Source organism: Cydia pomonella, chromosome 4 (genome assembly GCF_033807575.1).
Source record: "Cydia pomonella isolate Wapato2018A chromosome 4, ilCydPomo1, whole genome shotgun sequence".
NCBI classification, from domain to species: domain Eukaryota; kingdom Metazoa; phylum Arthropoda; class Insecta; order Lepidoptera; family Tortricidae; genus Cydia; species Cydia pomonella.
Window position 1 is genome coordinate 6119203 of NC_084706.1, and position 17891 is coordinate 6137093.

The 17891-nt window shown below is 38.6% G+C and overlaps 1 protein-coding gene across 1 annotated transcript in view; it reads right to left on the bottom strand.

The window, feature by feature from the left end:
• The window catches only part of LOC133516940 (probable phospholipid-transporting ATPase IA), a 146641-nt gene that overhangs the window by 11983 nt on the left and 116767 nt on the right, over positions 1–17891 (bottom strand). The window contains exons 18-24 of the mRNA XM_061850005.1: positions 15418–15554; positions 14488–14608; positions 12707–12898; positions 11735–11853; positions 10867–11001; positions 5768–5866; positions 2121–2168 (exon numbers count right to left, since the gene is read on the bottom strand). Of these exons, the coding sequence (XP_061705989.1) occupies positions 2121–2168; positions 5768–5866; positions 10867–11001; positions 11735–11853; positions 12707–12898; positions 14488–14608; positions 15418–15554 (851 nt within the window). The remainder of the gene's footprint in view (positions 1–2120; positions 2169–5767; positions 5867–10866; positions 11002–11734; positions 11854–12706; positions 12899–14487; positions 14609–15417; positions 15555–17891) is intronic.

The window sequence follows — 17891 nt, forward strand, 5'->3', positions numbered from 1 at the left end:
ACAGAGCTGGGGTACGCCGATTTCGCCTCGGTGTCAATGGTAATAAAGTCTACAACGACGCACCCCGATGGTGAACGTAACATGTGCAGAGTACAAGCAAGATAACTAAATTTATTTGGGTGAATAACAGTTAAAGGGGCGCCCATTAATCACGGTGACGGGTTTTAGGTTTTTTTTAAAAGCCCTCCTGATAAAATATCGTGAGATTTATCTCGGCCCTTAATCTCACGTGAGATCTATCAAATTTTGTATTTTGAGTATAAATGGGTTTGATTTATTAAACATTTACTTTTTGTTATTCTTATTAAAGAGTAGTAATAGTACATTGTGCAACGAGGTGGGTAAGTGATATTTTGGATACGAGGGTGGTCATTCCCGACAGCCGCAGGCTGAAGGGAATTAAAGACATTCTGACCCCCGGAGTTACACACAATGTTTTTCATCACACTTGCGAAGAAAAAACTAAATTTTAAGCAAAATAATTCTTAAATACGGTGACATATCAAACATTCGTCCGCCATTTTGCAATTTCTTGGCAGGTGAGGCATCGAAGGCACAGATCTATTCGGCATTCAGCCACGATTGAAAATTATGTAAAAACATTTTAAACGGCTGTCAAATTAATAATATTAAATAATTTTTAACGTAAACAGAAATATTAAATTATAAACGTCAGTATTTTAAAAGTAAAACTCATTTCTGTTACTTGTTTTGTATGAATAAGTGACATAATTAAAGAAAAAGCTATAAGGAGTGAAGAACTCCCAAGTGTGATGAAAAGTCTATTATAGTATATATGTTAGAAACAAGTTTTACTTTAAATTAATCTAATTTTCTGACACTATCTTTTGTCTGAAAAAAAATACGTGGTATTTGCCAAAACCCCCTCTCCCCCACGTGAGATTTAGTGAGATTCGGCTTGAAGCCCTCACATAATTAATGGACGCCCCCTCAGGTAAGGAAGAAGTTTTACCAAAATTTATCGGAAAATTCATTAAATTATATCAAATAGAGATTCATGTAAATATTATTTAGAATTTTGAACTTATCTAATAATAACGCACAGTAAAAGCCGTTACTAGCGATCTATTAATAGGTACAGTTTGGCTTGGAATATCACTTCACGTCTCACATAAAACCTAACTTATTTGTGACTTTATTCTGGAATGGTATCAATTTCATATTTGTAATAACAACAAAACTTAAGTGCTAGCAATCGTGAATCTTCATGAAGGAAGTATGTAGGGAAGTCTATATAGAATTACATTGGAGCTCATAAACGCATAATTAATTTTAACGGGAAGTTGCTAAGACTATCAGTAGCCTAAGTTAACAATAGCCACAAGTATTGACCATAGTTTTTTTCAGTTACAACTTTGAAATAAAATAATATGTTATAATAACGAAAATATACAATAAATTACAATATTATAAGATAATACAATACATCTACAAAAATCATAAGGCTAGTTCATAAAACTTCGGAGCACCTATTTAGTTATAAAACAAGTCGCCAAGTCGCCAGTGATGCGACAAAAATACTAACGTCAAATAAATAACAATTTAAGCAAGCCCCCAATATTGTCTGTTCTCAATACAGAATCGAATACTCAAGTCGTAGCCATTTTGGTGTGCGTAAAAATGGTTTTTAAGAATGTGGACTGGTCGATTTTAATAAATAAATAAATAGATAATATAGGACAGTTTTACATAAATTGACTAAGCTTACCGTGGGGGTAAGCTCATGAAGGCTTGTATTGTGGGTCTGGGTACTCAGACAACGATATATATATAATATATAAATACTTAAATACATAGACAAAAAATCATGACTAGAAATAACACATTTTAGTAGTTATTTATGTATTGTATAAAAAAAATATATATGAACTTTCGAACCTGTGACGTGACGATAAAATGTCTTGATAATGAAAGATGTATATGTGCCATTCGTAAATAGGCTTCTTCACATCACATCGTTTTCGTAATTGAGCAATAATATTTTATTTCAAAGATATAAATGAAAAAAGTTACCAATTGGTCAAGGCTGTAGTAAAGGTGCCGTAGTCTACGCACTAGTGGGTCACACAATGTGGTTCCAAACACAAATATTTACCTACCATTTAATGGTGGCGCTCCCGATTATCATATAGCGCAGGTAACGCCATCTTATGCAATCAAATATATATAATCACATTCCAAGAAGACTTTTATACAAATATACTTTATAAAAATATCGTTAGGCCAGGCCTATCGAGGAACTTATTTCCTTTAGGAAGTAAATCGAAGGAATGTCAATGAGGAACCAGTCATACCTACTGTACCGTGTTATACACAATAGGCGCATCGAATCGGACAATAACAAAATACTTAGCGTTTTATATACAACGGTCAATCAAATTGCATTCGAAAAGAAGAAGCTTTCATCCAATGACCACACGACGCAACATAACTTTGTATAAATGTGTGTTTGTAGTTTTTAAGTATTTTTATTTATTCACAATTTCGATAAGCCGCTATCTGTTAATTTGATTATCCAGGCTAAAGTGAAATACTATATGGGTTAGTGTTGGAATAAGAGCACTTGGAGTTATGACATTGATATTGATTGTTTCTGTAAACTTATAAATGTCTAGCTTCAATTATTTACTAGTTAAGACTCCAGTATTTGTCAAAGCGACATTTTTAACACTGTTATGGATTTTGAAAGATTACAATTCAGACTGTCTGCTGCGTTGTGAGGACTATTGGACAGCGACAAGTCTAAGGCAGTTTGTGCGGATCCGCATCAATCTGATCACCGCGTATGATCAATACGTGTTGCGCTCGGGGCAGTCTCACGCGACAGTGAACTGTCAAATGATGTGCGAGTCACGAACGCGCGCGGGTCGCGGGGGGCGCGCGAGGCGTGCGCGCGCGCCTGCGCCGCCATTTTGCGCGTGGCGGCCATTTTGAACGTCGCGGGCGTTCTGAAGCGTCGGCGAGTCCTCGGGCGCCACGGTGCGGCGCCACTTGAGCCCCAGCGGAGCGCTGCGCCGCTTGCTGGCGGCGCACACCAACATAACGTCAGCGTAAGACCGAGCCCGCCGCGTGCACCGTCCGCGCTCACAGATATCATAAGCCGCACTAATGACAACCTAACGCAAGCTACATCACGTTACAGTATCTTAATAATAAGTTCCGATTTATTGTACTGAATCGCCGCTTTACTATTTCAAATTTTTCAAGGTAATATTATTTTTGCTTTCAAAATTTTCAGATTATGATATCTATGCGCACACGTTTCTTGCCTTTAATGTGTAGCTTACATGTAGTCTACATAAAGTTGTGCTACGTCGCGCGGCTACCGATACAAGGTGCTTATGCGCAAGTATACTCTTACTGTGTGGTGTACGACTACCACATGGAGCGGTTACTCTAGCTACAGTGGTTACCGAGGGGACTATACGACATGTAGGCCAGACATTGAAGGGTTAGTCTGTGTGTGCCGCGGGCGATGCGAAGCGAACTAAACATAACATGAAAATAAAACTATTACTGCGTGCGCACTACACACTCAACAGTTACTAGCCCGACGATAATCCCAGCGCTAACTAGCCTTTAACCACTACTGTCTAAGTGGCACGTACTGTCTTATAGTACGCGTTCATGCATTCATTAAGTTGTGAGTTATTTTAGTTTTGACCAGTTAAAAGGTTAAATCAGTGAGTCAAAAATGACTTTGTAATTATGTATTATTTTAGGATTAAAGACAGTTGGGATATATCGTCGAGCGATGGTGGATATTTGCTAAGGGAATGGGCAATGAGCTTTATGTATACGTAGGTACAGGTACACATGTGGATATTTTATAATACGTATTTATTCACATGAAAAATCCTAGTGTTTAATGATATGATGTAAGTGTTGTATTTGGAAGACCACTATTCAATATATGGATATATTACATGAAAATATAATATATATACATAATATTATTCAGTCATACCTATAATTTTAGTACAAAAATACAAACAATGCATACAAACAGACATTCAAACATTCCGTTAGAGCCACACCTCATGTACGATGCCAACAACATATCTAAAAAACTCACAAATCATTAATCAAGAAACAAACATATATTTAATATAATAGATTCTAAATTCGTCTGCAGCTCGTGTGAATTTCTCTTCCTTAAACCCAATAGTTACTGAGAAAATACTAAACAATGTGATGTCGTGGCGTGAAACATCCTTGCCCATTGATTACAGTGCAAATGTGATAGCTATCATTATATAAGTACATTACGAAAGAGAAATCTAGAGAACCTGACACGAGCTAAGAATATGAGTTGAATATGTTTAAATGTCATATGTCATATATAACGATGAAACCAACACCCTGCAGTGGAACAGTTTAACCATTTTTTAATCGACGTAATATTTACGTCCAAATAACTTTGATAAGTGAGACTGGAATATCTGTGAACTGAGGCATTAAACTCGAAATTATTTAAACAAGCACTTTTTGCGATGAAATCGAGTATATTGTAGATTTGATTATGAATATTTCTGATGTATATCAGATTGTATGATCAAAAATGTGGTTAAAGTGTACAATGTTTCTCAAATAAGTCTATCTTATTTTGTAATCCCATAACACAACATTGGCGGAGCGAAGTCATATTTGGAATAATTTGAAGTGATGAGGTTCAAATCATAAGACCTTCAAAATATCTTCGCTAACAAACGCTATTAGATAGAGCCATCTACTACTACTACCAGAGGGATCTACTATAATCGAGCAAAACATATTCGGCATGTGGAATTTTTATAATACATCGATCAACTCAAACATGAATAATACTTAATGTTTGGTACATTTAAACACCACTCACGTGGTGCCGTGACCAGGATTATGTGATCCTTGTTTCAGAAGAGTCCGCCAATGTTGCATTAAGAATTTGATACTTTAGGAGACGAGATATGATAGAGCTGATTGGAAATTACTCGTTGTTAAAAGTAGACAAGAGTATTAAAGAGTATAAAATTAGGAAATTTTAACTTTGTACTCTTTCAAATTCTGGATATCAGTAAAGATATGGCGTGGTGTCCAATCAGCTCTCCCCTCCCTCACATAAGTAAACCCCCTACACGGTCGGCAATGAGACTCCCGACCACTGCGTCCTTGGTAGTCTCTGCCCGTGTCGTGGTAGCTATAGCAAACAAGTTTTGTCAGTAAAAGTAGATTAAAAAAAATATTCAACTCTCATCCCTCTTTTTGGGGTTTATTATACTAGCGCAAGAAAAGGACAGTATTATTTTCTTTGCTTCTGTTCCACAGACAAATCTCTTGCCCAATTATAGCTAACAAATTATTATGCATATTGCGATCCAAGGTCAGGATGACCTCGTAAGGTTAATTGCCAACCGTGTAGTTTAAGGAGCTTTAGGCTTTAAGGAGCGTATATAGTTCCTTTTTTTAATATTAGAAAAAATAATCTTGACGTTTTTTTATTGAATAACACTTTTTTTTTTATTAGTTTATATTACATATGAAAGCAAAAGTATGTTAATAATCGTATATGAACTGTTACATATTTGCTGACTTAATTTTCAAAAGAGTTTTTTTAATAAAACGACACGTCAAGATTGTTTGCTTTCTTTCTAATGCTAAAAAAAAACGAACTACAGTGTCACACTTTTAACAGACCATCGGTGAACCTTATAGCTTGGCAATAAGATTTACGGTCAGTGATCAATGTGGACGATATTGTTGTACTCACGAGTGTCGCGGCTGGTCGATCAGGTCGGCGGGGTCGCGCTGCTTGATCTCGCTCTCGCGCACCGCCTCGGTCATCGACTTGAACGCGCTGTTGTGGATGCTGGAACGCACGGTAGATGGCTACAGTCAGGTTTCAAAATATCGACGCGTACAAAGCGCCAGAAATATCTGAACTCGAGCCTATGGCCTAGATCATAAGGCTTGATTTCCTCCTACGCTGACATTGTTCGAGCGCCGTCGGTCGCGCATGACAAAGAGGCTTCATTTACGCTGACGTCGGTTGAGCGTGTGAATTAACACAATGTTCTATGGGCCACCGTACAGCGACGCTGACGACGACACACAGTTTTGCACTGAGTGCGCGATCGGTGGTGTTAGCGCATCAGCGCACCGACGCACGCGGCGCTGACGAGTGGGACCGACGCGCGCCATCAGCGGGGCGTAGCAATAAATCTGCTACGGACGTCAGCGTCGCTATGCGGTGGCTCATAGAACATTCGTACGCTCGACCGATGTCAGCGTAGGGGGAAATCAAGCCTAAGGCGGCGTATAGAAATAAATTGCCCTTTATACGTATCGATAATTTAAATATTGACTGTACCTTTCAGAAAAACTTGTAGGGTTATTAGAAATTTTAGGATATTCCTACTCAGAATCATGAATAGTATTGATACTACTAAGAAAAAAAGTGACCATTTATACACTATTTACGTTTTTCGCTATGTTACATTTGAACAATTGCCTCTTAGTAAAGTAGCATAAGTAGATTCCGAAGAATTAGAACAGTTCCTCCTACATACTAATAACCTAAAAAAAATCGAGTTACAAACGTCGTAAATCAACGTATTCTAAAACACGGAATAACAATAAAGTCACAAATTGATAAAAGTGTGAAAAATAGCGCAGGAAAAGGAGTCAAGGTTTAGGGTCAAGGGTTGGTTTTAGGAGCTAAAAGGGATATTTTTTACTGAAATACGAATTACAGTGACAAGAACCGCTGTGAATGACGGACTGTTAGTTGGCAGAATTGGAGGCGCGTTGGCACGGCAATCCAAAGATGTGAGTCCGAATCCCACGTTGAGTTTATCACAGTTATTCTGATAGACATCTTTATACATTGTGTAAATTCAATACGGCCGAATATTTAAACGGTGCAGGGTGGCAGTTAGCACAGGATCTAAGAAGTATATTGGGTTACATTTTGCTTAGTAATACAATGAAAATATTAACGGTACAAAATAATTACGCCCGCAATGTAAAGAAACAAATAATGCGAGATACGAGTTTTTTGAAGTAGTAACTGTCAACGCTTGATGGCAGTTAGTATAAAAAGCTCGTATCTTGTGTAATATCTCGTAATGTTTGCAGTAGGTACATTGCTGCTCGGTAAATTTTCAAAAAATAATTACGGGGTCACAATTAAGTGTCACATAAAAAAACGTCTTAATTAATTATTACACGGATGAATTCTATATCTGGTTTAATTTATCGCCCGTATTGGATTTACACACTACATACAATTGATAAAAACGAACACCTGTATCATTAGGTCGCCCCATTTTGCCATAGGACTCTCGTTCGCTCAACTCTCCGTCCGACCGATTGTATAGAGGGTGGGTATACGTTTTGAGCGTCGGTAGCTGGACCGAGAACGCTGGCAGCGTGTCTCTAGGCGTCGCCTGCGGCGAGTCCGTGCTAAAAAGGCGTTAGCTTCTTTAAAAGAAACCGAGAGAAAAAGGGCGTAAACAAGAATATTACAACCAATGGATTTCTCGCCTTTGGGTCGCGATGAGCCGTGAAATGTTGACTTTGATTGACTTTACATTCGGTTTGCACTTAGAGAAATTAACCAACCGGAGTCGCCATTAAGAGCTTACCCCTCTGTCGAAAAACTCGGCCAATGGTCGTACTCACGTCATACTTATTGTATGGACTGACATTTACGTTTATATGACATGGCTATTTGTACGTTACGGTGCCCCTCCCCCGCAAAAATCAGCAGACTGTTTTGTACAGAAAATTACAGACAAGGCATCTCCAGGTTTGCATCTCTTTCTGACATTAATAGTAATAGTTGAAATTAGTTCAACAACTGAAAGAGACGGAAATTCCAACGTGTCATTCCATGCGTGGTTATCCCTACTAATATTATTAAGTCAATCTGTCTGTCTGTCTGTCTGTTACCACTTCACGCTCACTCACGCTTAAACCACTGAACCGGGGATAGTTTGAGGCCCGGGGAAGGACATAGGGTAGTTTTTATTAATATTATAAATTATAAGTTTTTATAAATATTTAATAAACTTTCATACAATTATTCAAGTTATATTTCACGTCTCGACACCAGACGAGACATCTATTAATTATAATAGATTGTTTAAGCATGTAGGTTTGACTATCAAATTACAAAAAAAAAAAAACGATTAAATCCAACTAAATAAATACTACTTTAGAAGTACGACGTATTCGATATTTCAACAACAAAATCATAGCATCTATGTATTTCCTACTATAAAAAATATTTCCTATTATAAAAAAATAAACTGTTGAGTTTATTTTGTGATTGTATGATAGGTAATCTGGGGAATCACTATTTCCGGTGTATTCCCATCATCCATCCCCGGCCAGGAGGCGGGCACAAATGGGAATGATTCATTCCCATATGTGGCCGGCGGGGACAGATGGGAATGACACTATTCCCATTTGTCCCCACCAGCCACAGATGGGAATGGGTCCTTCCCATTTGTGCCCGGCGGGGACAGATGAGAATGACACTATTCCCATTTGTGCCCGGCGGGGACAGATGGGAATACACCCGATTTCCAGTTCGTAGCTGGCTAGTAAGTACACTATGCAATCTAAAACGAAATCTACTATAAGGTAAATAGAGTTGATATTAACATGTCTTGGCGGTCGGTCTTCTTGAAGCAATAATTCGTAGGGTACCTGAATGCCATGGCTTGTGGATAAACCCTGCCGCGCCCTTTGAGAGAAAGGGGTGCAATTAGATACAAATGATCAACTTATTTTAGGATAAATAGATGAATCGACTTATTTTAACCCTTTGAGCGCCACGCCTATCGTGCGCGGTGCGTCATCGTGAACCAAACATTTTTTTTTATGTTTGACGGTCTTTTTGTGAAATTCTTTTAAGTAAATTAGGTCTGTTTAACGATTATCTTTAAAGAAAAAAACATAATAATATCAATAAATTGTTCTGATAATTAGCTTAAGATTTGGGCTGCAGTCACACGCATTAGTTGATGTCTTGGGCGGTCAAAGGGTTAATTAATGGTCTAGTACGAGTACATAAGGTCATTTAGGGCAAGCGCGCCCATACCTCCATACCACCGGATCGATCGCATTTTACCCAGTAAGGAAAAGGGAATGGTTGATTACGGTGAAAGGACCTATAACCCTTAATAGGCGGTTGGATCCAGGATAGGCACAGTTGGCCCTCTGGCCAATGATATTATATGAGTGATATATGACTATAGATAGGTTACGCTCATAAATAAGGGGCACAAAAATACTTACATATTTTATTAAATTATCTATGAATGAATCTGTTTTTGTTGATTAATTTTCGCATACCATTTATCTTTATTACACTCGTTGCTGAACATAAGCTTGTCTTTTTCTCTTTCAGTGAGCGAGAGCTCGTCAGTACGTGCCCAGTTAAAGCTTGCCGAGGCGCGGCTAAAAAGCAACTGTACAATTTGTACAATATAAGCGTTTCAATTTTGGATCGCCTATAACCTATCTGGAGTTATAATATCATTGCCTATGGGGGCATACACCGTGCAAACGCCACGATAAAAATTTAGAACGGCGTACTACAATTGTAAAAATATGGGTGTACACATCTTACTTAAAAATATGTCCCATAGCATCTTATTCCAGTGTAATAAGAACGTAGTACCATATTTATGAGACGATTTATTCGATAATTATTTTTGCACTTGACTGTACATGTCACAGTGCCAGGTAAAGTTATAAGTTAGTGTCTGATTTTTGTGTGAAATGGGCCAAGGATATAGGGATAAGCAGGGAGCGCTTTTTCACTTTTACATAATTATTATTAAGAACACAAATGAATTACAGTTTAAAAGTATACCTAAAAAGGCTGAAGTCCCTTTTGCATGTGTGTCACGGAACAAAGAGGGAAGCGCCCTGAGCGTGGATTACTATGGAAACTATTGTCGCTAACACGCACACTCCTACTATCAAAAACACAACGCTATCTAAAGTGATGATTGGCCATATTTTATTATTTCCAAAGAGATTATGAGCTTTCGCCCATTGCTATAATTTGAACATTACAGTTAAGGAAATAATGTCGAAATTACATTACGATTTTTATTGTTGAAGATAGTGTCATGTAGCATCGAGTAGCCAAGCTACCTACATCATATCCACACATTGAAGTTCAACTACTCCACAATAGATGTCGCAACTAACGTCTATGCTCTATCCCTTTTACACTCCGGTGAGTAGCGTCAAATAGTTGACTTATTTGGCTAGTGTTTTTACACTCCAAAATAGAGCAATACGGCATTTTTGGGTTTTAAAACGGGTTAGTTAGACGGCTAAGCGTTGTAGCGAACTGACAACACTCTGTGGTAAAAGTGAGTGCAGCCAATAACAGTGCTGCCACACGCTTAACACGGACGTCACTTTTCTTTCACACACATACATTCACATTCTGTGAATGGATACTCTTTTTTTCAGACTTGTTATTTAAGGTTTGCAAAGTAAACTAAGAAGTTTTATTTATGGTGTCTTATTTTACTTTCACTGCCAGTGAGAGTTACGCCCTACGAGCGTAGCTGATAAAGTGATAACACAGTAAAACCCGTATGTAGCCAAAAGCGCCTTCGAACTGAGAACTCGCCTATTGGGCAGTGAATGTGTGAATATAATAAGATTAAGCAAGTACTTTATTGCTGAGTACGCTTTAATAAAGCTATGGATTTTAGTGCAACACTGTTTTTTAAGGAGTTTGAAATGTGAAGAAGTGTGTGTCTCGCAGCCGCAGGCCGTGTGTGTGTGTGTGTGTGTGTGAGTGTGTGTGTGTGTGCGTGCGTGTGTGTGACTCACACAGTGACGAGCAGGTCGGGAGCGAGGGTAGCCACGGGGATGAGGACCAGCCCGAGCCAGAACACAGCGGAGCTGAACACCATCCGGTCCATCCCGCGCATCACGCTTCCTATCAGCACCACTGGGTAGATGTTACTGCACGCACAAACATAATATTATAACTACACTGAGAAAAGGAATATTTACCTTGTGCATTTTTTTAAAGAGTTCTCGAACACACCATCTCGGAGCAACAGTTCTCAACATATTGCCGTTAGACACCAGACACGCTAAAACTCTTAAAACCTTTAGGAACCTAGCCTACTGAACAATTATTACTTGTCTCTCGCTACTTTATTGTTTAGCCCCAGATGCTGACGTGAGTTACCCACGACGTAGATGAGGATGTACAGGGACTACATGGCCAACGAGCCCCAGATGGCGACGTGAGTGACCCACGTCCGTGAGTGCGTGGACAGGGTTTTAGACGTCACGTATGGCTTGTGACCTTACCGACCTGTAGATGAGGATGAACAGGAACCACATGGCCAACGAGCCCCAGATGGCGACGTGAGTGACCCACGTCCGCGAGTGCGTGGACAGGGTTTTAGACGTCACGTATGGCTTGTGACCTTACCGACCTGTAGATGAGGATGAACAGGAACCACATGGCCAACGAGCCCCAGATGGCGACGTGAGTGACCCACGTCCGCGAGTGCGTGGACAGGGTTTTAGACGTCACGTATGGCTTGTGACCTTACCGACCTGTAGATGAGGATGAACAGGAACCACATGGCCAACGAGCCCCAGATGGCGACGTGAGTGACCCACGTCCGCAAGTGCGTGGACAGGGTTTTAGACGTCACGTATGGCTTGTGACATTACCGACCTGTAGATGAGGATGAACAGGAACCACATGGCCAACGAGCCCCAGATGGCCACGTGAGTGACCCACGTCCACGAGTGCGTGGCCAGCCCGGCCTTCAGGCACACCGTTAGTACCACGTACTGAAAGGAACAACCGTTTATAAGAAATCATACAAGATAATTTTTAAGAAAAAAAACCGACTTCAATGATGACCGGTGAAAGAAACATTATAGTTGATTTTTTATTTCATACAATGAAATTAAAAAGACAGCGTCCTACGCCTAATTATGTAGGAAAGAAGGTAAAATGGTGTTTTTTTTTTTTGCACTGCACCCACCTTGACACATTTCAGATTTGCCCTATGGTTGAGTGGTAAGATACCCGCAATAGGGTATTCGACTGTATTTAATAGTACATTGGGCAACGAGGGGGGGGGTAAGTAAAATTTTGGATACAATGGTGGTAATTAAAGACCCGAGTTTTATGCTCATCCGGTTATGTCTGTGTTTGTGATCTCTGTATGTACTAACAATAGTCTTGTAAGTTATGTTGTGTAATACTAACACTTTTATGGGTTTTGCCTGAAATAAAGGATTTAATAATAATAATTACATATAATTATTAACTAAATTTTAAGCAAAATAATTCTTAAATACGGTGTCATATCAAACATTCGTCAGCCATTTTGTAATTTCTTGACAGGTTAGGCATCGAAGCTCTTACTGACAGTTATCGTTTCTCCATAAATATACCCCGCCTATATCTTTGAATATTAAATTCACGATTTGCCGCGATTTCGATTTTTTAATTAAAAAAGTTGTGATTGGTAAATAAAAATCTTAACTGGCTAAAAAGAATTATATACGCTATGCGCGGCATTACAATATTTGGCGTTGTCAAACTGAGCGTTGACAGTTGTCGTTCGCGGCACAATACACGTGGGGTGATTTGTGATCTCTAGTCAGGCTTCTATAGTTGTAGTTCGTTGCGTACCGTGTAGACGATGTTGCCCAGCACCAGGTACCCGCCGTCCTTCCCGTGGGGCCACAGAACGTGCTGCTCGGTCATGAGCACCGGCAGCCAGAACAGCAGAATGGAGTGGATTAGTGAGTTGATCATCCACACCCAGAAGACTCGTACGTTGAATAGCAGGCCTTGTTGCGACGGCAGGTATAGAACCGGGTGCTGCGAACATAAATAAATACCATAGGACATTATTACACAAATTGACTGAGTTCCACAGTAAGCTCAATAGGGAGGCAATAGGACGTACTCGAGTGTTTCCTTCGTGGGTTTTGAAGCATATTATTATTAATTATTACAGATTATTATCCTTTATTTATTTTGGGTCTTAGTTTAGATTTTTTACAATATGAATATAAAAGTAAAATATAAAAACACTTACAAAACAATACAAAAACATATAAACACATTATAAAAAAAAAATATTATTATTAATGTCTGTGTCAGACTTGTTTTGCTTTTTTTATATTTTTGTTTCTTAAGGCGTTAGTGCACTTCAAATAATTGCAAAAACGGCCTACTTTACTAGGCCACAAAGAGAACAGAGAGGGTATTCAAAACTGACATCAATTAGCCTAAAAAGGCAAACAGTCCGACACATTTGACAAGTTATGGAGGAGGAAATAGTCAAGTACGAAACATCGTTTTTTGAGATTTTTACGCAGAATTTTTCGCCTAACTTTTCGTTTCGTTTCTTTCATTGTCCTTATCGCACTAGTTTTAGGAGCCGCTTCCGTTAGCGAGACGGATATATTCACCTAAGATATTGAAATCTCAACTTCCGTATCCTCTTAAATACATAGATAACACCCATGACTCAGGAACAAATATAATACAAATACAAATACAAATAATTTATTCATAACACCAAGTTACATGTCAGGCTTAGGTCTAGGAAATACATTAGGTTTATTGCATAATGTACAATAGGTACAGGTACATAAGTATATAACATAACAATCAAAATTAATACAAACAAACTCATTGAGTAGGAAGTTCGTAGAACTCATCTAATGAATAAAACGCGTGGTCAAGGAGCTACTTACGTAGTTTTAACCTAAAGGCCACTATGGAAGTTGCATCCATTTTAATTGCGTCCGGCAGTCTGTTATACACAGACGGGCCCATGACATACACCGACCTCTCCGACTTGCGTAGATCGTGTTTAGGTGTGACGAGCAGATGGGCGAGCTTATTGCTGCGCATGGCGCGGTACGGGTTCACATCTCGCTGCCGAAATGCATCCAAGTTCTTGTGTGTGAAGAGAGCTACTTGGTAGATGAGTTCGCAGGGAAGGGGCATAATATTTAGTAATAATAATAATAGGGTATTTGCCAGACTAGTAAAATCAGTTCCTTTTTTCGATCGAATTTATATGCAAATAGGAACAAGGTGAAGTCACGGTCAAATTACCACCTCTTTATAGTTCTATCTGATTTATTAATTATAAATTATGACAAAAAGTAATTGCTGTATAAGTTTTTCTAATCATAGTTGGTGCTTTATTTCGTACAGGGTGTGAAATCATTTCTTTTAAATACAGGCAACATCTCTATTGAACATTATTGCAGAGGCAACATCAAAGCCAACATTATTGGAAACGGTTTGAGCGATTTTGTCGGACGAAACGAAGCTGAGTACATCAAAATAAGACGAATCCACGAATTGTTATTCCCACCGAAACATAGACGTATAAGTGTCGCGTTCAGTATGTTACAAACGAATGCCAAATAGAGGGCTGATTAACTCACCCTGATCATGATTTCTGGTGAACACAGCTTGTCGAAGAGGCCGATGGCGAAAGGCGGCCACGCCGTGAAGATCACGTTGTAGAAACCTATCGACCACCGCTCGAACAGGATCTGGCCCGACCTGAACATACAATACATGACACGTAGTGAATTTCATAACATAATACATATTACAGTACATATGGGGCTACTTTATAGCACTAGTGCGAGAAGTAGCATATTATGTTACTGTGTCGAACATTTAAAGGGCCATATGTACTGTAAAACGTTGTACGATACATGTGCGAATAGGTAATTCGCAACTCGTGTCGATTTAAAACACTCCCTTCGGTCGTATTTAATTTATCGCCACTCGTTTCGAATTTCCTATTTTTCGCACTTGTATCGTAATGTACTATTTAATAAAAAGAAAACTAATTAATAAACAACTTATACATAAATGTAAAACAATGTATTTAAGTTCCATACATTAAACTGTCTATGATATGTGTTTATGTGATGTGATTGTGATTTATGTGATAAATGTGTTTTGAGAGATTTTAGATGTAGGAGCATAATTTTCCATGCTGCAATTCAGCTAAATATGTGATGCTTTTTATTTTACAATATTTAGGACCTGTTGTTAACCACATTTTATGCAAATAAAGAAAATCTGTGACGTCAATTGTTGTTTGGAGGTTAACACTTTAGATTAACTATGCTGTTATACTGGAGGATAGGAACTTAAAATTAATCCAGAAAGAGTCCCAGGGGTCTTTATTTGCCAATCACAAAACGACCTTGAGGTCAAGAGTTAAATCCTGATTGTCATTTAGTACGCTGTTGTTAGGCTGTTTTTTGTATGATTTCTGGTTCTGTTATATCCCTGACGCGTGTGGCAACTCTATGTATAGTATACTTGCTAGTAGTATAAAATGTAGTGCGTCTTACCAGGCCGAGTACATGGCGAACCAGAGCTCGATGACGTAGAGGCAGATGTTCTTGTAGAACGAGTACAGGATCAGCTTGCTGATGCGCGAGTAGTTCCAGGCGCCGTGCACCAGCAGCAGCCGCAGCAGGAAACGGAACTACACACAAATAGCAGATTGGTAACCAAGGACTCAGAAGCACTCATTTCAGTTGAGATGTAGGAAAAAAGTTGATCGGCCCACATATTGCATGGGCATTCTATGTATATGATTTTTAATATATTTATACCTTGTCTGTTGATTAGTTTTGAGACGACACAAAATTTCATAAAAGTAACGACAGGCGATTAAATAATTTTCGAAATTTGTCGTATTATTATTATAACCTTTAATAAATGCTCGTAAGTTATAAAAATAAATGTAGTTGATTTCTATGTTTTTGATAAGTGTTTTTAATAGGTTTTCGTTCGGTTGTCTGAAAAAGTGCCCGTTCTGGCAGGCGATTTATTTTAGGGAATCATTTTGTTCATTTTATAGTGGCTCATTTATTAGCGGCAAGATTTGGAGGAAATATACATGACGTTTTTATGCCTTTTTGGCATGTTCTATAAAAGTGTTAAATTTGTCCTCAAATAACAAACTGGAAAATTTGGGTCAGAGCTCGATGAAGACATTAACCGGAACTAAAAATCGAAAGAAAAAAAATGTTGACGCTTATAATGTAAATATTTTTTACAGTACATATGGGGCTACTTTATAACACTAGTGCGAGAAGTAGCATATTACGTTACTGTGTCGAACATTTAAAGGGCCATATGTACTGTAAAACGTTGTACGATACATGTGCGAATAGGTAATTCGCAACTCGTGTCGATTTAAAACACTCCCTTCGGTCGTGTTTTAATTTATCGCCACTCGTTTCGAATTTCCTATTTTTCGCACTTGTATCGTAATGTACTATTTTACAATTTTAAAACTACCTACAAATAGTCAGTCCAATAGTTTAACACTACGAGTTTGGCAACTTTTCTTTGAAAATAAGGAAAAATAATACCTTCTTATGAAAATATCTTCTCCACAACAATTCAGGCAAGGTAATTAAATATTGCTTATTCGAATCATTTCTGAATATTTTAGGTAGTGTATAATTTGATATTTCATCTATTACAGTTATCTTTAACTTCCGATACTTTCCCTCCAGTAAACATACCATTTTCGGGATCGTGCGGCACCCCTTAAATGCCAACATATTAAATGTCTATAATGAAAAACCACAAAAGGCCATTTTAAATAAACTCAATTTATTTTAACATAAACTGTAAAATAAAACTACGATATTAATTTTCAAATTACAAATAAATGTCATCTTTTTACAACAAAATAGTATTCGATTCGTATTTCTTATAGTAAAAACGAAATAACATCCCTTCATAATTTAAGTTTGGTAGATAAAACTTTCCTATTACGTATTGGAACTGTGAACCAAAGTTATAGTATTGGAGCACAGTAGAGTGGTTTTACAATAGGGTTGTTTCCAATTTTTTGAAATGCTTGTATTACGTTCTATATTAACTAAAAGTTGCCCTAAAATTCAACTTTTATACTAAAAACGACTATAAATATGTTAAATTAACAAAATATATTTTGACAGATGCTTTCGCGCCCAAAACGCTCTTTGAAAATTGTGTGACGTCACAGTTTACGGTTTGACACATACACACGTAGAAGATACGAAATGTCAACTGACAATTGTCATTTGTTGTTTATCGCCTAGCTGTCAACAGTGTCAATCCGAGAGTTGTGACGTCACCAGAATCTTCAATGATGTTTCGAGTTTGGTCACGTGACGTGTGCCAAAAGATATTTTAAATTCAATATTTACAAAAATATGGTCATTACAGGTAAAAGTAGTTTAACATGTTCTTATAATCCAAAAGAATTTATTGGGATACAATTCTGCCCTAAGATTTGTAGATGGAAACAACCCTATTGCGTTGTTGTACTAGTTATGGTCGCGACCACACCGGGCACACCGGCCGGTGGTCAACCCTTTGAACGCCACGCCTAGCGTGTACGGCGCGTCATCGTAAACCATGTCGAAATGATATTAACGTTTTTGGCGGTCAAAGATTTAAAAACGTCACGCATGAGTGACGTCACTGTGCTTACGGTGCGTCAGTGTATTTAGAGCAGCGGTGAAGTCGATCCTTCAAGAAATATATACTGGATACTATGCAACTGTCAAAGTAACATATCCAGCAATGGTACAAAAAAGGCAAACTTGTATAGTAGAAAGTAGTAGCGTAGCGTAGTCGCGACAGTTACTTGATGCCGACGCCGAGCAGGCCGCTGTGTGTCGGTGGTGTGCCGTACCTGCGCGATGCTGTAGTCGGAGGCGCACACGGCCTGCAGGCCCTCGACGCCGGAGATGCCAACGCCGAGCAGGCCGCTGTGTGTCGGTGGTGTGTCGTACCTGCGCGATGCTGTAGTCGGAGG